Source organism: Microcebus murinus, chromosome 23 (assembly GCF_040939455.1).
Source record: "Microcebus murinus isolate Inina chromosome 23, M.murinus_Inina_mat1.0, whole genome shotgun sequence".
NCBI classification, from domain to species: domain Eukaryota; kingdom Metazoa; phylum Chordata; class Mammalia; order Primates; family Cheirogaleidae; genus Microcebus; species Microcebus murinus.
In genome coordinates, this window is record NC_134126.1 from 20482395 (window position 1) to 20503940 (window position 21546).

At 35.5% G+C, this 21546-nt stretch overlaps 1 protein-coding gene across 1 annotated transcript in view; it reads left to right on the forward strand.

Moving 5' to 3' along the window:
- USH2A (usherin) overlaps nt 1–21546 on the forward strand; it is a 654133-nt gene that overhangs the window by 440547 nt on the left and 192040 nt on the right. Inside the window, exons 44-46 of the mRNA XM_075997053.1 lie at nt 7855–8064; nt 9407–9609; nt 13913–14025. Coding sequence (XP_075853168.1) covers nt 7855–8064; nt 9407–9609; nt 13913–14025 — 526 coding nt within the window. The remainder of the gene's footprint in view (nt 1–7854; nt 8065–9406; nt 9610–13912; nt 14026–21546) is intronic.

A 21546-nucleotide genomic window follows, 5' to 3' on the forward strand; every position in this document is an offset into this window, starting at 1 on the left:
AGTAACTTAACCAAAATTACAGTTAGTAAGTAGCAGTTCCCAAACTGAAATGTAGGGCTCAGGAATCAAAGCTTCTTCTGTTTCTCATGCATTTAGCTTTAATGGTCATTAGTAGTTTATCAAGAATGATTTAGTAGGACCCTTCCTATTTGATTGCCCACTCTAAAATAAAAGGTAAACTACAAAAATGCCCACAGAAAGGAGTGCAGAGAAGAGGCAGTGCCTTTTCCACAGTTGACTTACTAACATGGTTAGTCATGGCCAGAAAAGAGCAAGAAAACACTGGAGCAGGGGAGAGAGGAAAGTATTGAAAAAGAGGGAATGAAAAATCATCCAAATGTCCATTTTACAGTCTGTCTAGCACTCACCCCAACCTTCAGATGTTCATCTCATGTGTCATATAGTCTTCCCTGTCTTACTCTCTCCTTCCTTTTCCTTTCATCTTCCATCTTTCTCTTTTTCTCTTCTACTTTCCTCCCTTTCTTCCATCCTCTTTTCCTTCCTTCCTTACACAAATATTTATTCATCACTTACTTTGTCCTGGGAAGTGGGAATGCAAAGATGAATGATTTGATTCCTGCATTATAATATCTCAGTGAACTCTAGAAAATTCATAAAGAATGAAGGTATCACCATTAAGAGAACAAGTTTATTTATTTTTTTATTTCAGAATATTATAAGGGTACAAATGTTTAGTTTACATATATTGCCTTTGCCCTGCCCGAGTCAGAGCTACAAGCATACCCATCTCCTAGACGGTGCACACCACACCCATTAGGTGTGAATATATCCATGCCCTCCTCACCCCTCCCACCTGCCCAACACTTGATGAGTGTTATAAGTATTGATCAATGAATACCAATTTGATTGGGAATACATGTGGTGTTTGTTTTTCCATTCTTGTGATACTTCACTTAGAAAAACGGGCTCCAGCTCCATCCAGGATAATACAATAGTTAGTTCACCATTTTTTATGGCTGAGTAGTACTCCATGGTATACATATATTACATTTTATTAATCCACTTATGTATTGCTGGACGCTTGGGTTGTTTGCACAATTTTGCAATTGTGAATTGTGTTGCTGTAAACATTGGAGCTACTATTTGATCCAGCAATCCCATCTGGATCCAGCATCTACCCAAAGAAAAAAATAAACAAAACATTTTATAAAAAAGAGAACAAGTTTAAAACCACAGAAAAAGCATCTGTCTCATATTGATCTCTAGTCAGAAACTACCCGATTTTATAACTAGCATAATTTCTGACTTCCTAAATTTATCTTGTTCAGGTGCCAATACTTATAAACAGTAATAATTCCAAATCTCGCCTCTTCTAAAAAGCAGCCACCACTGTTGCCTCACCTCATTCCTCTGTCCTCTTTCCTATTATTCTACTTATCAAAGCAAACAGACCCCATCTGCCTTTTCACTCTCTTCCCTCCCATTCACATGTGCACCTGTTGTAATCTGGCCTTCCTCCCTTGTACTCTACTTACACCTACCTGTTCTCTCTTCATCCTCCTGCTGGACTGGACTGGGAGCATGGCCAGGTTCTCAGTTTAAACTCTGCAGGCATGGGCAACACCCTAAGAGATCCAAAGCTGTATAGAGAAAGAACCTGAATTCTTAGGTGACCACATGGAGCACAATCTGCTTTGCTCACTTTGAGGCTATTATGTGAGATATAAATTAACATTGATCTTAATTAAGTTACTGTATTTTGGTGATTTGGGGTTATAACAGCTTAGCTGACTCAATCTCCCATGCCAATTTACTTAAAAAGCAGAAAATAGCTATCCTGTTTTTAAAACTAATCATAAAATGATGAATAATTAATGCATCTAATATACCATCTCTTTAAATATGGAAACAATAAGAGACTAAGGTAACTAGGGAGTTTTCGAAGTGCAGTTGCTTGTTTTTGACAGATGCATAAACTAGATAGAAGACATGAGATAGCTTGCTGGGAAAACTAAGGAGGCTGACTTGGAGGATTATTATCCAAGAAGATAATCTTTCCACTTCATGTGAGCAGCAGTACCCTTAGGCAGAGTAAAGACTTTTCTCAAGAAGCAGCTTTGATAAACTCAAATTTTCTGAGAAATACTGAGTTAATGACACAGAGCTCTGCACCATAGAACTTGGGAAACTGGACTCTAATTTGGAGAATCTGTGAGCAAAATCAACACTTCCATCATAAAATAACCATAATAAAGTCCTTCCAGGATTTTACATTTGAACAAAACTACCTCCCAATCAACCTGTTAATGAGAGATGACTGAAGAATTCAGTCCTAGACAAATAAATTAGGTGACTATTGAAAGGAATGATTTACTGTAAGTGATTAAATCAGGATAATAAACTGTTTTTTTGTAAAGGGCCAGATAGTAAATACTTTAGACTCTGCAGGCCAGTCTCTGTCTGTTTCAACTACTCAGTGTTGCTACTGTACCACATGAAAAGCAGTAGATGACTTTAAATAAACATGACTGTGTTCCAATAAAACTGGATTTGGGGCACTAAAATTTGATTTTCATATAATTTTCACATGCACAAATTACTATTCTTCTTCTGATTTTTCCCCTAACCATTTCAAAATGTAAAAACCATTCTTAGCTCACAGGTTGTACAAAGACAGGTGTTGGGCCAGATTAGGCCAATAGACCAGCTTTGGCTCATAGACCATAGTTTGTTGACCCTCGATCTACAGGACATAACTGATATTGACAATTATCTTAGTCCTTTTGTGTTGCTATAACAGAATGCCTGAGACTGGATAATTTATAAAGAAAAAGGGATTCAATAGGCTGAGTGCAAAAAGCATGGTGCCAGCATCTGCTGGGCTTCTAGCGAGAACTTTTGTGTGCAAGAAAACAAGGCAGAGGAGGTCAAAGGTGGAAGAAACATGTTGAAAGAGGCAAAATCTGAGGGGTATCTTGGCTTTATAATAACCCACTCTCACAGAAACTAGTGCATTCCTGTGAAAACAAATCTAGTTTTGCCAGAGCAAGACACCAAGCCATTCGAAAGAACTCTGTCCCCAGGACCCAAACACCTCCTCCCACTTAGGCCCCACCTCCCAACATTGCCACACTGGAGATCAAATTTCAGTATGAGTTTTGGTGGGAACAAACCATATCCAAACTGTAGCAATAATAATCTCTAAAAATAATTCAAAAGCATGTGAGAAGCATAATCTAATTGCTATTGCGGGAGGACTTTCAACTAGAATATCTATTATAGACTGAATGCTTTGTCCCCCAAAACTCATATATTGAAGCCCTAACTCTCAGTATCTGGAGATGGATGTATCTGGAGATGGGGCCTCTAAGGACATAATTTAGGTTAAATGAGATCATAAGGGTGGGGCCCTGAACCCATAGGACTAGTGTCCATATAAGAAGAGACACCAGAGAGCTTACATGAACTAACTAACTCTTTCTCTCTCCACTCCTCTGCACACAGAGGAAAGGCCATGGCTGGTGTCAGCAAGAAGGCCACTGTTTACAAGCCAGGCAAAGAGCCCTTACTAGAAACCAAGGTTACCACACCTTGATGATGGGCCGTTAGTCTCCAGACTGTAAGAAATAAGTTTCTGTTGTTGAAGCCACCCAGTCTAGTATTTTGTTATGGCAGCTGGAGCAGAGTAATACATACACATCTAACAGCTGTTTTGAATTTTTGGGTAATCCATTAAAAATGAGAGGGGCATGTTCTATATTTGAAAATTTGTTCCAGCTAAGACCAAATTTCTGACCAACAATTAGAGACTGCCATCAAAAATGGCATTTAGTAGCAAAGATCATTTCCAGGGGTTAAAACCATCTTCACCTCACTGAGGTTAATCTGATATAGTACAGTTAGACAAATACCTACTCAGATAAATTTATGTGGTCCAAAATATATAGGTTACAGATAAGAGGATTAGACTATCTGAGAATATATTTAGAATATCCACATATTTAACCACACCAGAAATCTCCATTCTTTTCTGTTGTCTCAAATACAAGCCAGTATTTATGCCTCAGCTCCTAATTATATAACTCTAGTTCAAATATTCACACTTTAATTTTTACGTTCACTTAGTTGCCACAAAAACACTTTAAACTCAAGAAGTCTAAAATGAATCTAGGCCCAAAACCGCCACCTCATAATTCCTTCTGTGTTTTCTCTTTTATTTAATGAAATTCACTCAGAAACCAAAACCAAAAACCTTAGCTATGTCTATATTCTCTTCCGTATCCCTTTCTAAAATCTCGTGGCTCATATAAATATGTTGGCTAATTTCCTCTAGTGGATCTGCCATCCCTCAGGGCCTTGGAGTCCTACCCTAGACGGGAAAAGTAGAAGATCAGAGAGGGCCAATCACTCCTTAACACCTCAATGCAAGAATGGCACAACTGATCACATGACCTTATCCAGATGCATGAGGCCCAGAAAATGTAGTCTAGGTAGCCAACAAGAAGAGAGAAACATTGGTATCGATGAGTTCTAGAAATCTTTGCCAAAACTTTTACCTTCTGTAGTGTATTTTAAATTTTAAATGCTATTTGTGCTATTAATGCTATGAGAGTTTAGTGATATCTTTCTCTACTTTTCCATGTTTTTCTCTTATACATATAATAGATAATTTCATGCACTTATATACTTTCCTTGCCTTTCTCACATGCCATTTTCAACATCTGGTTTATAAATTATTATTATTATTGTTAATAGTGTTACATAATTTTTTATAGAACTATTTTCTCTACATGGCTTCTATATTTATCATCAATTCTTAAACTTTCCCTATCTTGAGTTTTGGATCTCGATTCATCTTTCTGTATTCTGGAGAACATTATTGGATAGTTTTATAATGAAACTTAAAAAAAAATTAATTCATTCATTTATATCCTCTTAATTGTTGCCCATATCAGAAAGTATTTCTGTTGTCTTCGAACAATCTCTTAATTGTTTTGCCTATATAAGAAAGCCTTTTTGTTGTTTTTGCTCATAAGTAATCACTTGGATGTATATGAACTTCTTAGATGTTTTTCCTCAAAACTTGTTGAAATTTGTTTCATTGTTTTCCAACAGTTGATGTTCCAGACAAGAAATCTGAAGCTTGTCTGATTTTTTTTCTCCTTTGTAGATGATCTTTTATTTTAGTTTACGTTGAAAATGTTATGATTTTCTATATGTCTACATTTGGGTATATTGTCATTACTTTGGACAAAACTGTATTTGTCTATTTAGTTTGTAGACTTAAGCCTTCATTTTGGGTAAGGTTTAATGGGATACAGTATATCCATGATCACTACATTTATTTTCCAAGTTAACTAGACATTTTCCATTTTCTGTTATCATATCTATAATTTTGACTTTTGTTGATTTCTTAGCAGTCATTTTTCTCTTCATTCTTTGATAATGTGCATTCTTGACTCTGCTCATTTCTGCTTTCAGTATAGATTTTAATTCTGCCATTGCTTTTTATGTTTCCTTGCTTTCCTTTCTTATTTAAGCCAGATCCTTTTACATCTCTGTCTTCATGGCTGTTGTTTTATGATTCCAGGCACCTGTTTCAGAGAGTCGTCTTTTTCATAAAGACATGTCCCTTTTGTTATTTCTGAGTAAACTATGCAAATGTTTTAGAAAACCTCCATCTCATTCTCATAGAAGTTGTACACATAAAAAGTCTGCTTTTGAAGGTTCTATACAATGTTTCCCTTATCTTGTTGCATAAAGAAGCCTTGTAACTTATGTTTTCCTCTTTAAAAGGGAAGAAATACATTCAGGTATTTCTCAATAGGCAGGGAGGGTGAAATTTACTTGCCTTCTCATTCCAGCTATTTCAATTTTAATAGCCTTCTTCTCTCAGAGGTAAAATCAAGGTCATCAGCCTTTAATTTTGTGCTGGTCTATTGAACTGAGGATGTATCTTCTGTTTCTTAGATGGTTCACTGACTTAGGAAGAGCCCACTGAAGTTTAAAGACCTTATTTGAACAATGAAAAAGCATACTCCTATGCATGTACTGCTCCCAGAACTTCCTATGTGATGACTAGGAATACAAAGATATATGTGTTTCTACTATTTTCATGTGCTTTTGACTTTGAACTGTAATGTCTACATGAATGAAGAAAGAGAAGTGTTAAAGTGGATGTTGGTAAGAGGGAGGATAGAGCAGAAATCTAGCATTTGTTGCCCAGAGATGCTGCCTGTTTCTGATCATGCTAGCCTGTGTATCATGCAGTAAGACATAAACAATGGAACTGACTCATCATCTTTTCCTATCTTCTTTGGGCCAATAGGTTCTGTTCTATTTCAGAGGGCTTGACATATGGTACATGACTAAGAATAAGCATTTAATGGGATCTCATCCAGCATTGACATATGATCTTTGCTCATCTTGAATTTGTGGTGCTAGTCCTGGTATATTTAATGTTGCTATACAAGTGTATTAATTGCCATTTGATAGAAGATATATCAGGCACATTTAATAACCCAAGTAAAACCCATATTTGCAAGTAAAGTTTGAAAGCAATTAATTAATGCTGTGTCTTTGAAATTTGACTTTATGATCAGCTTACTCACTTAACAAACTAAAATATAACATGAACTTCTAACCTAGTATATTAATATTTTCCATTATACCACAGTGGTCACCAATTAGTGAGTAATAATACTGTAAGCCAATGGAAAATAGTTCTAATAAAAGAAGGAACTTTTGCACTCAGAACATCCATGGGTTTGCTGTACTTGACTGATACTATCATTTAGGAAAATATTAAAGGATATTACTGGCTGGTTCTTGCCAATGAATAATGACCTCATTATTTCATGTGCTTGTATTATGTGGCATCAAAGAAAAGAAACATCTCAATCCCCAGAGTTTTCCAAGCTAATGTTAAAAGTCTGTCTTCTAATATAAACTCTTGCAATAATACTGGCATACCACACCTTTTTAACTATTGCTAGAGATAAAAATGAAAGCAATAGTGGTCTTAGAAAAAAGCAGAAATAAAAACCTAGCATTCAGTTTTTAATGCAAGACCTTAATTATAAAAGGGGATCCTTAAAAGACAGTCATACAGTTCACAAAGCTACATTACTTTATATGGCCGTATGCTGGGATCTCACATATTAAAAAATTATACTTTAAAAATCATGAGGAGAAAGGCAACCTTCTCCTCCCAATCCTTGGACTGGTGGTGCTGAACTTTTCTTTTACTCTTAGTTTTCTTCTTAAGTGTTATATCAAAGTTTTGAAGATTAGTTGAATAATTGTAAGTAGCAAAATTAAAATATTTAATGGAAATTTTAAAGCTTATTGGACTTTTAGAAGATTCATATTCATATATGAGGCTCTTTGTAATTAATAATAAGATGGGGAAAAAATCAAATTTCTTAAAAAAAGAAAAAACTATCACCACCAGCACCACCAGAAAAAGGAAAGCCCCATAAGCTTTTTTAACTTTTCCAAACAAAAGGTTCCATAAGCTTCCTTTTTTCCCATTCTAAAAATGGCTAATTAGTCTGGGTACAGTGGGTCACTCTTATAATTCCAGTGCGTGGTGAGTCTGAGATGGGAGGATCACTTGAGGCCAGGAGTTGGAGGCCAGCCTGGACAATATAGTGAGACTCCATCTCTACAAAAACTTTTTTAAAACTTAGCTCAGTGTACTGCCTATCTTCCCAGCTACTTGAGAGGCTGAGGCATGAGGATCACTTGAGCCCAGAAGTTCAAGGTTACAGTGAGCTATGGTTTGGTGCTACTGCACTCCAGCCAGAGAGACAGAATTTATTCTCTTTTTCCCCTGACACACTTTTAGATCAGCCACATTTACAATTTTTGTTCTGCTTTTATTGTTAACAGGTTTTCAAGACCTACAAGGTGATATTGAATATTATACACTTTTTTGGAGTTCTGCCACCTCAAATGAATCTCTCAAAATCTTCCCAGATGTAAACTCACATGTCATTGACAGCTTAACTCCAAACACAGAGTATCGGGTTTTTATCTCTGTCTTCAATGGAGTCCACAGCATCAACAGTGCAGTACTGCAGGCCACCACTGGCGATGGGGGTGAGTCCAGATTCTAAGGATATTTGGCCGCAGAGAGGGGAATGGAATTGATTGATTCTTGCTGAGGTTGAGATCAGTCTTCCCTCCATTATAAAATTTCCGGTGTTGGAGGGAAGGGAGTCAGGGCTAAAATGCTTAAGTGCTCACTGTCGTCAAGTAGCAGATCAATAAGTGGTCCCATTGAGACAGCAGCACAAGGCTCTAATAATGGGATATTAGCCCAGTTTGTTCCTGTTCTTTTCAGTGTGTTGCTTATTTTGGAGCTGAGTTTACATCAATAAAATGGTGACATTTAGAAACATTTTTTTTTTTTAAGATATACTCTCAGAGGTAGTCTGTTTTTTCGAAATGACAGCCAAACGCAGTGAGGGCCCTCCCTGAGTCACTAGAAATGATAGGTAGAAGTTCAGCCACTGAGAAAAATTGCCCATGACTCATTTCTAAGCCAGTTAGCAAGGGGGAGGAAACAAGGGAAGCAACTTGCGAATCTGAAATGTGTTTGGAATGGTCTTTCTAATCTTTTTGGCTTTATAAAGTCTCATTATAAACATTATAATATCATTACCTCCCAAGCAAGTGTTCCAGGTCATTAGCAGAGCTCTTTAAGTGTGGAGCCCGTTTCCCTTTGTGGAGCCAAAGGTCGGCACCTTTTGTTTATAAAATAGGATGGATCACAAGGACAATTTTTCAACTAGTTAAGATGGGTTCTGATGATAAAAATAGGTCTTTGCATAGTTATTTCTGACATGCTTAAATAATTGTGTAATTTAATGCTAAGCAAGATTTTTTTTCTTATGTTAGATTTCATCATTACCTATGGTAATCAACATTCACAATCATTTACATAATGACAATGTTGCATTATTGCTTCATATTGCTTGAGTTACAAGCTAGTAACATCAAATGATTTTTCACGTTCCACCAGCCTCAATGTATTTGAATTTTTTTTTTCCCCCTTAAGGAGCAAATTTTCTTTCCTTCCTTCCTAGCCCCCACCTGGGAGGTATGGAGTTAAGGGATGGGAAAAAAAAAAAGACAAATAATAGTATGTGTTAGTGATGCAGATGGGTGAATAATTTATCATCATATCCCACTGGTCACATAGTATTGAAGATTAGCACTAAGCTGGTGATACAAAGCATTTTACCACCAATTCTTATGGTTTCTAACTGAGAGTCTAATAAGCCAATTTACAGAGGACTGCAGACTGTGATAACTTCATCAGAGAAAAGCAGATAAGCAACGAACCCTTTGCTAAACCTAAGTACTAATCTGCATTTAGTTTAACAAGTGCTTTTTCAGAGACAGCTGGAGTTTATTCAGTTTCTTCCTTTAATTCTAGAGCCTCAGGGCATGCTTCCTCCAGAGGTTGTCATCGTCAACAGTACAGCTGTACGTGTCATCTGGACATCTCCTTCAAACCCAAATGGTGTTGTCACTGAGTATTCTATCTATGTAAATAATAAGCTCTACAAGACTGGAATGAATGTGCCTGGGTCGTTTATTCTGAGAGACCTGTCTCCCTTCACTATCTATGACATTCAGGTTAGAACATTGTTTTTTCATGGTTAAGCTTATGGATATGTTAAATAAAACATGCCGGGCTGTGTCTTCAAGTGGATATCTTCTGTCTTGGTTACAGGTTATTTATTTGGTGGGGAAGGGGAGAGGGAGGAGGGAAATTGATCAGAATTAAATCTGTTTGCTATAGGCAAACATGTAAATCTCTGGAGAGAATATAATGATAATATGGAAAACAATGGTGATGAGGATGGTGATGAAATTCTCTCTGGCAAAATGAAGCTAATCACATATTCTAAAAAAATATTACTGAGCAGTTTGCCTTTTTCCTGGATCTTTTACTGATATCAAAATCAGAATCAGCCTGAGAATGTGAAGATGTTCTTTCTGTTCCCATTTCTGTTTTTACTAATTTGATATCTTCATGGAAGTTATATAACCTCACTTGGTATCAATTTTCTCTTTTGTAAGGGTAATGGACTATATGCCTTAAAACCTTCTACCCATCTCTAGTAGTCTATAATTCTGAAAGCAACAGGAAAACATAAATGAAAATATGGTAGACACAAAATATTAAAAGATTTTGTCTAAAGATAAAAGAAATATATCCATTCATCATTCTATAAATGTTCAATGATCCTCACCCATACGAAAGCAGTTGTAGTTAAACTCTTTTGACCTTGGACCTCTTTGAAAACCTTAAAAAGTCAGTGCACCTTGCCCTTGAAAAATATTTATGCACTTATATGACAAAATTTAACACATAATTTCAGAGAATGCATTGATCACCTGAAACCCTACTCATAGACTTTTTCAGATTCTATTGACTATAAAAATAGGAAAAATACAGGAAATACTAAGTCATATAAAACAAGAAGTTTATCCTCAAGCAATTGGAAATCTTGTTAGAGTACTAAGAAATAAAATATAGCAAGGCCAAATGTGCAAATGAGTGCTAAAAACATAGTCATTTCAGAAGCTCAACATTTATAGAGAAAGCTTGCAATTTAGTAAATTTTAATAGAAACTACACTACTTCTAAAACTCATAAGAGTTTCATAAATAATTTTCAGAAGATATTAAGCACAGACATTTCATTTGACCACAGAAACTTTTCACTAGTTATGTCCATTTAGTACTGCCAGCTCTTGCAGTTCCCCATCTCCTTTTCCCCACGTTTGAGAATGAAACATACATAGTAATCTGGAAACAACCAGTACTTTAGCCTCTCTCACTATAATCCATAGGCCTGGCTTCCTAAGAGAACCAAATAAAAAGATATTTGATAAAAGAAGAAAGGTTCATTGATTATTTTTCACTACATTCCATGATTTCCATTAACCTACTTGTGTTATCTTACCAGGGAACTTGTGGACTGATGTTTTATGTTCATGATTCTTAGAGTGAGTCTATGTGTTCAGGTAGACCATAGGTCAAATTATAAAATAAAAATCATGTTCAAAATAATGAGAAATATAGCTTTATGAATAAGGTGAGGCTAGGAAAGTGATGGAGGATCTGTTGTGTTATCCTCTTTTGGCTCCTTTTGGAAAAAGCTGAGTTCCCGAAAGGCAGCTTTATCAGGACTCAAAACACAACCCAAGGGCAAGAACACTGGGTGCCGAGCATGCATGTGCAACCCATGGAACAAGAGTTGACATTGAAAAGTATTTCTGGTGTCTTCTAGGGTGAAAGGCTTCATTCATACCTACCAGCTTGGTGGCCTCAAAAGAGTACATCTTGGTCAGATTTGGGACATGAAACAGATAGGAGACAAAAGACTAAAGTAGAATCCAATAGTTTAATTTTGTTGTTAGTGACTAAGATGATCTTATTCCTCATAAGTGCATTTTTATAAAGCTCTTCAAAGTCAAGAAATACTGCACTTGATATAGTTGTGGCATTTCTGAAAATGTGAATGTCAAATTTCAATGATTTTCATTGTGGTGTCAAAGATTATTTGGCTTCATTTAAAATAAGCATTTAGTTGGTATAATAATACTTTAGAGTTAAGGTTCTCTATGCTAACCCCCTCTGTAAAATAACAATTGATTTTAAGGCAGATAATGAACCTAAGTTTCTACTTTTCGAATAATCCTTTTATATATCCCTTTTTAAAGAGAATAACAATTTCAATTTTTATTTGATTTTATCTCTTTTAATATAAACATGGTAAAGCCTTATATTTGTGTTTCATTCATGTTATACAATATAGTTATGGCACTAGAATTTGTAGTGAGGTTGGAGACTTGGAATATTACATTAGTAAGAATGAAAAAGATTGGCGTATTTATCTAATGTCAAAAGAAAATCTGGAGAAACATTTGAATACATCTAAGAAGTTTAGAGCTTAAAAGTATGTTTACCGTGTAGATGAGAAGACAATAGTGTACAGTAAAGCCCAAATCAGATACCCCAAATCTTACCAGCTTGATCATGTGTCCTGATTTCTCTGACCCTCAATTTGCAAACCAGTTAAAATGAAGTTATGAGGATTCAATAAAATTATTTGTGCAAGTACCTGTCATAATATTTGGCACATGTTAGATACATAATAAATTTAGTTGAGTTGATTTTGAGTTATTACATATCATAGAGTCTAGTATTTTCCAATACAGTGAGTCTTCACTGAAGGCCTTTGATAGATTCTTGAAAACTATGACTTTAGGCAAAAGGCCATATAGCAAAACCAGTTTTACTAATTGATATATAAAAAAAATGTAAGTACCTACAGCATATTTCTAGTCACAAAAATATCACCAAACTTCTAAATAAAGACCAAAACAGTTCTGATATTAAATATTGAAATAAATGTGAGCTATACATACATTTAAGAAAGATTAATAGAAACAAGAGAATTATTTACCCACTTAGTGCAGTTCAGGGTCCTGGGTGGCCGGATCCTGTCCCAGCGAGGTGGAAACCAGCACAGGGCATGCCCACACCCACCCACACTCACTCAGGCTGGGGCCACACAGACCCACCAATGCACCCACCGGGCACAGCTTGGGCATGTGGGAGGAAAGAGATTTCCTGGAGAAAACCCATCCAGACGTGAAGGGAACATGCAAACTCCACACAGAAAATGGCTCCAGCTAAGAATCTTTTTTTTTTCACATCCACGTTATTATGAAGCAACGTTATTCGAGGACTTGCTGCTTGTATAAAGTTTATTGTCATTAATTCTATTACAGCATTGTTTTTAAAGTTGATTTGCCTCCAGGTTATTTGAGGTTTAATTGGACATACTCAGCATAAAAGACCTTGAAAATGTTTAAATATCTACTAAACATTGCCTCAAAAGATACATGGGGTCAATAAGTAACACAACTCACACAGCATGATAAGCATATGCCTCAACTCCTACGTAGGTGCAAACTGCCCTACAAAAAAAATGGCATATCTACTAAATACAATGAGAATCACATTTGCCCTTCCCCAAATGCCAATGGGAAAAGTAGAGAACTGCTTAGTGCTGAGGATTCATCAGTATCTAGCTTCCCTCCTCCATTTATGTGTTAGACACTGAAAGTAAATTGGCACTGTGAAAAGTACAGTTCCTCTTTGGTTTATCCTTTAATTGAGAGCAGGGTGATGTCACTTTGTGGATGTTCCACTAGCAGCAATCTTTTGTGTATTCATTTGTCTCTCCTCCCTCTTGCTGAATGTGTTCCTTTTGTGTTACTAATGCTTGATGAACTCCATTTCTAATCTTTAGTTATTCCACCCTCCTCAGTTTTTATTCAGATTAGGTGGCAGAATTAAAGGGATGAATGATGATTTTCTGCTGTGATTAAGGTAAAAATACAATTGCAGCTGGAACAAATGGATATAAAATGGCTCAGCCATATTGAAAGGCTTTTCTAGGCATCATTTTTCTTCCATTAGACATTAGCATTTAGGCTATTTGTTGTAAAGTGTCAAGACTTCCAGAAGATATCATCATTACACTACTTGGTTATAGATCTGGAGAGCAAAATGCGGTGATAACCTATTATGCTTGCAAACTGTCACTTGGGCATCTCCCATTCCTCGACGGTGCTCTGAGTAGATTAATAAGTCTTTCTCTTTCTGAATGGTTGGAACGAGAAACTCAACATCACCATTCTAATCACTAAAGCAATGGTTCCAAGACAAATTCGGTACTCTGCTCTGAGCTGGTCCCACTGGTATCAATTAACATCAAAAATGAATATTTATTAAACCCCAAAAGGCTATAGAAAACTATAAGAGATTCGTACGAAATTAGGGTAGGTGGGATTTAGTTTATTAGTCTGTATTTTGAAAGTGGTTAGATTTATTTTTTTTTCTAAAATAATGTTTTCAGGTTGAAGTTTGTACAAAATATGCATGTGCGAAAAGCAATGGAACCCAAGTCACCACTGTGGAACACACTCCAAGCGATATACCAATGCCCACAGTCCATGACGTCACTTCAAGGTAAAAAATCTTTTGTCAGTTAATGTAAAGAACACTAATTATAAGAAATGAAAATAAAAACCAAAGATATCCTCTTAGTCACAGCAATCTCATTTAATAAATTGCTGTAACTGTTTAAGTCAATTTTTTTTATATTATTTCACAGGTGTTAATCTTCACTGGACATCCAGTAACATTCAATCTTTGATTTGCCTGATTGCCCAGATTCCCTCTTTAGTAATCTGTGAACAAACACTTAAATGTACAAGAGTCTCCTCATTTAAATGTGTCCTTTAGTGAATACTTTTGTGAAGCAAAATACAATTTTAATTGGAATGACTACATTCTACTTTCATCTCTTTGAAAAAAAATTGATTTACCTATATCAGATTGCCTGAAAGCTAAAACTATCTGTAAAATAAATAGGGCGGATAATCTTTGGATAACCATTAACAATTTTATCATATTCTTGGTAGAATCCCTTTATTCATCTTCATCTTTTTGTTGTTGAGAAATGACCACAGTTGGAAAGTGAGTCCCTTTTACAATTCATAATTAAGCAATAATAATGATAAGATTTAATGTCAGTTCCAAAAACAGAAATGAGGTGATAATTTTTCATCCCTCAACATCAAGTTGAGGCTGGAGAAAGAAATCTGTGTGCTTCCACATCATACTTTTACCAGAGCCAAATGAATCATCCTTTACCTAAACACACACATGCACTGAAATAATCAGTCCATTATAAAATATTTCCATTCTGAAGGATTTTTCTATGACAGTGAAATTTATAGATTTTTTTTTTTAAAGATTGGTTCAAAAATATCTTTACTGATTTTGGCAACTAGTGATTAAAATAATTAGAAAAATCCAACTAATTGGATTCTTAGCTATAAATGGCAAAAATCGTATCTTGTCTTCTTGAGTACACCTTCTATCAAACACATGATGGATGCTAAGTTTTGATGTGCTAATTAATTGATAATAGATTTTTCCCTCCGATCCAGCAGGATTGCCTACTATACGGGGGGAAAATAGTCAAGTTAAATGGGCACCAGATACCTTTATTTATTCTTTCAGCAAACACATTTGTTTGCTGAATAATATAGGAGGGAAAGTAGTGATACAAAAGTAATACAAAATAATACAAGAATATAATAATACAAAAAGTAATAATATAAAATTAATACAAAGAGTATAAGGTGTAAATCCAAATTTGCAAAGTTCCAGTATACTGTGGGAGATATTCTCCTAAATATTTATAGAACAGTGTGAAAAACACTGTGGTAGAGGTTTATAATGCACGATAAGAGCATAAAGAGAAAAATACCAAACTCTACCCAGGATTATCAGTGAAGGCATCTTGGAAGATGTGACATTTCAGTGCAGTCTTGAAAAACTCAAGGAAGAATTACAGTTAGGTAGGTGGATGTTGTCAAATTCTTGTCTGCTAGCCTCGTCATAACTCAAGCCCAGATGAATGGCATAAGGGAACATGTCTTAGATTACATATGTATGTGTAGCTAAAAATAACCTCTAAACTTTGTAAGAAATTTCAAAAATGGGTCTGTGTCTCTAGGATATTTTCTCCTCTAAGAAGTTTCTTGCAGATGGTAACACAGGAAATATATTTTCTATTTGTAATTAAAGATTGCTTACACCCAACTATATTAATTGGTGGCAAAAACATTATACTATACAACAAGAGCAAAGAACATGGAGAGGAGACAACAGAAGAGAGATTGCAACACAATTGTGTAAGCAATGTTTGTCAGAAAGAGGCAAATGATTTAGTATAGTAGAGAAGTTTACAATGAAGGTATTGGTTGGCAAAAGAGGATAATGATAGGAAACAAGCTAATTTCTCTGCAGAGAACCTGAGAGGCTGAGTACTTAGAAAGAAGCTTTAAAGATTGTCAGAAGCGGGAGTTGGGGTTAGGTTCAAAGCTGAAATCACTGGATTAGCTAAAAATCTAAAAAAAAAAAAAAAATGTGATTGGAACCCCAGGTGTCATACCTCTTTACTAAGCATGCAAAGGGTCTATTTCTCTTCCTCCAAATGGCAAAATTCACCTACCAAATTAAATGTTTATTCTCTGGAGAGACTGAGGGCTGCTAGGCACAGGGGAGGCGTGATGAGAGGCAGAGGTAAAAACAGTGACAAAGCAAGACTACGGCCTGAATAGCGGGACCCTTGGCTGCTTTCCTCAGTTCTGCTCTCAAATGGAAGTAGGGAGTCATAAATGCCTCCAGTTAGGAAAGTAGACATTCTTCTCTAGAAAAGAATGAATAACCCCAAATAAAATATCTCTAGATACTAGCATATGGAGATGTCCTAACAGAAAAAGTAGTTTGCTACCTGGTCACCCAGCAGGGAAGCACAACCAATCAACAAGACTCACCATAAAGCTTCTAGCCAGCTTTTTTTTTTTTTTTTTTTTTTTTTTTGGTGTGTCATTCTTAAAGATAAAAAGGAGACCAAAATAAATAAAAGAAATGAAAAGAAATGATTCAATAGACTTTGAAACAACGCAGGTGAGGAAAGAAAGAGTATAGCCTAAGACAGATAAAATGAGAGGCTCTATCCATGAAACAAAAACAGGATACTTTCAGAAAAAAAAGAGAGAAATAATCAAAGGGGCAAAAAACCTTATGGTTTCTCAAGAAGTTTCATTTCTTCTCAAGTGAGTTTCTTTGCATTTGTGAATGCAAAGAATTAGCTAATTTCATCAAATTTGTCAAATTTATGGACAGAAAGTTGTTTATAGTATGTTTGTAGAATATAAATTGATTTGCATTTTTTCATTTCTGATATTGGTTATGTGTCCTCTGAGGGTTTTTCCTAGTCAGCCTATACCTTTATCAATTTTGTAGATCTTTTCAGAGAATCATATTTTGGTTTTGTTAATTTTCTATATTGTTTCCATTTTCCATTTTATTGATTTCTGATCTTCATTGTTTTCTTCCATCTTATTTTGCTATTCTTTCTCTAGTTTCTTAAAGAGGAGAGCTTACATGATTGATATGAGATCATTTCTTCTTTTTTTACTGTAAGAATTTTATGCTGTGAATTTTCCTCTAAATCCTGCTTCAAGTAGACCTCACAAATTTTGAAATGTTTCATTTTATTTCCTTTGTTCAAAATACTTTTTAATTTCCCTTGAGACTTCTGGAACCCATGGATTATTTAGAAGGGGATTGTTTAATTTCAAAATATTTGGGACTTTTCAGATACATTTCTATATATTAATAGATTTCTAGTTTAATTCTGTTATGGCCAGAGAACACAGTTTCAAAATTTCAATTCTTTTAAATTAGTTAAGGTTCGTTTCATGCCACAGAATATGATCTATCTTGGTGAATGTGCTGTGTGCATGTGAGGAGAAGGTATATTCTGCTGTTGTCAGATGGTTTTATAAGTGCCAATTAGGTCAAGTTGAGTGGTAGTGATGTTCAGATCATCTGTAAACTTACTGATTTTCTGCCTTCTTGTTCTATCAATTATTGTGAGAGTAGTGTTGATGTCTCCAAATATAATTGTGGATTTATCTAGTTCTTCTTCAGATCTATCAATTTTTGCCCCATGTATTTTGATGTTTTATTATTAGGTGCATCCATGTTTAGAATTGTCATATCTTGACAAACTGACCCTTTTATTGTGCAATAATCCCTTTTTCTTCCTGGTGATTTCCTTGTTCTTAAATGCATTTTGTTTAATACTAAGATAGCCACTCCACCTTTCTATTGCTTAGTGTAATTCTGAGTGATTTTGGATTGTTTCCTGGACATTTCGAATACTAGGTTGTAATAATCTGAGTCCTGTTAAAGCCCTCTGAAGAAGGTTGAAGTTTTTGTTTACTTTTTCCAGCAGATAACCAACTGGTTAGCTTCAGACTGCAATTCTGTCTTGCCTTATCAGTGGCTACAACTTTACTATGTTCCTTGTGTCTGTCCCACGCCTGTGCCTCTTAATGGCTAATTTGGGATTTGGCTGGGGAATTATATAATAATTCAGATTTCAAAGTCTTTGCTATACTGCTTGGATATCCTATGCATGTGAGGCAACTATAACTGTGCAGCTCGGAGTTGAGTTTGGACTTGTGTTGCTTCCTTCATAGAATTAGGAGATCTTCTAGCTTTTTCTCTAAGATTTCCCCCACACTTTCCAGCTCTCTCGGACTTTCTTTCCTGGATTTTTGGCTAAAATTATATAGTTTCTCTTGGGATTTTTGCCTCCCGGGCTACCTCCCAGTTCACATACCTGGAGCTATTCTTGAAGCAACAAGGTAAGAGAAAATATTAAAAAAAAAAAAAGAATCCCCCATCGCCTACCCCATAGATATTCTTTGGACTATAGAAGCCTCTTTTCCTGGTTCCTCTGGGTGGAAAGATGGGTTTTCTTGGAGTTTTAGATTCCTATTTGTTCGCAGCTGCCACAGGGCAGCTCCTTGGCTGGAATCATCCTTAGAGCTGGGCACAGAGGAAAAAAGAGAAAAAAAAAAAAAAGCAAAATGGGGATTTCCCTCACACTGTCTGGCTTGCAAGGCATTTTTGTTCTAGGTACTACTGGCCAGAAAAGTTGCATTTCTTTAAGATTTTGCTTGCCCCTTTCAAAATTCTATACTGGGGCTGCCTTTGGGTTAAAGATAAAGAAGAGGGAGAAAAATGGGAAATTCTTCCTGTCATATTTTTCCTTCAAGTTTTGGCTCCCCTCTTGATCTGTCTGCTATTGTTAACTTTTCATGGTCCTCACGTAGTTACTTTTTGTAATTTCTGCAGACTTTTTAGTTACAATCAATGAGAGAGAAAGGGTGCAATGGGCTTATTCCACACGGGAAGTCCTCCTCCACCATAGTTTTCTTTATTCCAACGCCTTTGGCAACTTTCCTTTGTTTTTTCCCCCAGTCAGAGATCTAGTAAAAAACTTGATAGAAATGGTTCACAGCTAAATATTGGCATATAAAAAAATATTTCCTTTCTTAAAATGATCCATTGTAACAGAGTAACATTTTCCAAAGGCAAGACTCCAAGGAGCAGGTATAGGCTGCCAAGACATTAATCAAAATTACACCAACACCAAAGAAGTTAGCCTCCTGTGGGCATGATATTGTTTGTGTAATTTCATTATACTTCTGGCAATGTACACTTGTTAGTTTTGTTTACATTTTGATGGTAAGAAATCTCTTTTATATTAGCAACATGCAAAATCAAATGTGAAATCCTTTTAGAAAGGTATCAGTAAACTGAGTTTACTTCTACAGCATTTAAAATAATTTGGTTTCTAATAAGACATGCATTCCTTGGCTTCTTTGTTTATTTGTAAAATTCAGTAGTCAGTAAAATTTAATTTTCATATATTTTAATAACATATACAGATTGCATACCAGCCTGTTTGATTATATGTATGGAGTGTATCGACTCATCCTCATCTTTGGCCTTAACATATGCCTTGCTTTTGACTATGTCTTCTGTAGTACAAATCCTTATGCATGTTTTTTCTTCTTATATATAAACCAAAGATGCCGCAGCACACAAATGTAGAACAATCAGATGGACCCTTCTAGTATTATAAGCTGCTTCTTTAGAGACAAGCTCTGTTTCTACATTGCATTTTCCATACTTGTCATATTATCATCAGCTGCGTCTATATCCCAAAAGAATACTAACTACTGATCGATAGCCCGGACATGTCTGGCCATGGCCTACACGTGCCCTGGGTAGTTCATTTATTTGCCTTGGTGGATTTGCTAGAGTGGAATTTAATCAATAGCTAATTCATTAATTCTAGTGCTCAAGAATGTAGAGACTGCACTGGATGAAGATAGCGAGCTGGCTCTGGGTTTGATTGAAATATGACAAACACTACAGCTGACAGCTTCAGTGCATACCGGGCTGCCTGTGAAGTTTACTTATTTATTCTCCATAAATGAATAAACTAAGAAAAGAACATAAACAAGAAAGTGTTTTATTATATTACTGCTAGTATTCCTAAATGCATGATATCCAGGCATGAGGCTTAAGGGAAAGTAGAGAGAGAATGCAGATCATGTCTTTTATTGCCTTTAATTGGAACTGTGGCAGGTTTTTTCGTTCCAAATCAGTTTGGGGCTGTACTATTGATGAGGGCACTGAGGTAGAATGTCTTTTGTAGCACTCACAAATAATTGTTTTAAAATTTGCCCCAGGATCCTTAATGACATCAATGACGTTTTTATACACCAGTTCACCAGTTTTCCAGAAATCTTTCTGATAGCAGCATAGCTTGAGTGTCTCTAAATGAAGGTTAAACCACTATCGTCAAACCTAATTCCCCCTATATTTTCAAATTCCTTAACTTGGAGTTGAGTATGGCTCAAGAGGTCAGAGCTTGTGGAAAAAGAGTTTTCCCTTTTTTGCCTCGCCAAATTTGAGGTGAAACTGTAAGGCTTCTACTTTTTTACACTGTGACATTAGATATCAGGAATCTCTTCTATTCTTCATTTTCTCTTCATGACTTTTTTCAGTGAATGATAGCTTAAAGTAAAGTAATAATTTTATAATTTTGTGAAAGAAAAAATTAGAGCCATATTTTTGTTTGTTTTCTTGCTTTAATAGGGAGAATGTTGGGATGGAGGATGTATTGTACGATGTCAAAGCACCTTTACTTCACTTGTATTTTAAACTCCTTCACCAATATGAGCAATTGTCGATAATTTTTAATTCAGGCTAAAATTTTATGCTTAAAACTTTAAATTATTTGGGAAGAACTCTTGAAAGAGAATTTGGAATACATTTAGTGCTATTGTACACAGATCTAGTCAATAGTCTTATGGTCACCATAGCTTTTAGAAAACATTATTGTTTTGATAGCCAGTGAAATTGTTCTGATTATCACACTCATTGTTTATTTAACAAGACCTTAATAGAATATGAACAGAATATATAGAAAATAGACAGAATATTGACCTAATTATTGACCTCTGCTAGCACTATTTTCATTTTTTTTACCTCCCTCTCTTTCCCAAATTTCTAACTTTTCTACTTCTTGTAGCTCCCACAAAAGAAGCTCAGTCACTGAAGTGGCTTTGGAATGCTTCTCAGCAAAATCCACTTTTTCCTGCTAATTTGCTTTGCTCTTTAACTGTCACTTTGTCCCTAGCTTTCTGAACACATATATATTTTTAATTGGTTCCATTACAAACCCACTGACTAATTCTGAGTGTCCTTAATAGAAAGACTCTCCTTCCTGCTCAGACAGTTCAAGCATCCTTCCAGTTTTAGTAATACTGGGGTCTCAAAGATCTCTGGCCCTGTTTTCTCCCTAAACTCTAATCCCAAATATCCAGTTGCCTATTGAGTTTTTGTTGTGATATCCATAGTAAAAGGAAATAAATAATCAAGATCAGAGCAGAGATAAATAACATAAAACAAAATAATACAAAGGATCAACAAAATGAAAAGTTGATTTTCTGAAAAGTTAAACAAAATTGACAAAACTTTACTCATACTAAGAAAAAAAGATAGAAGACCCAAATAAATAAAATAAGAAATGAAAAAGGAGAC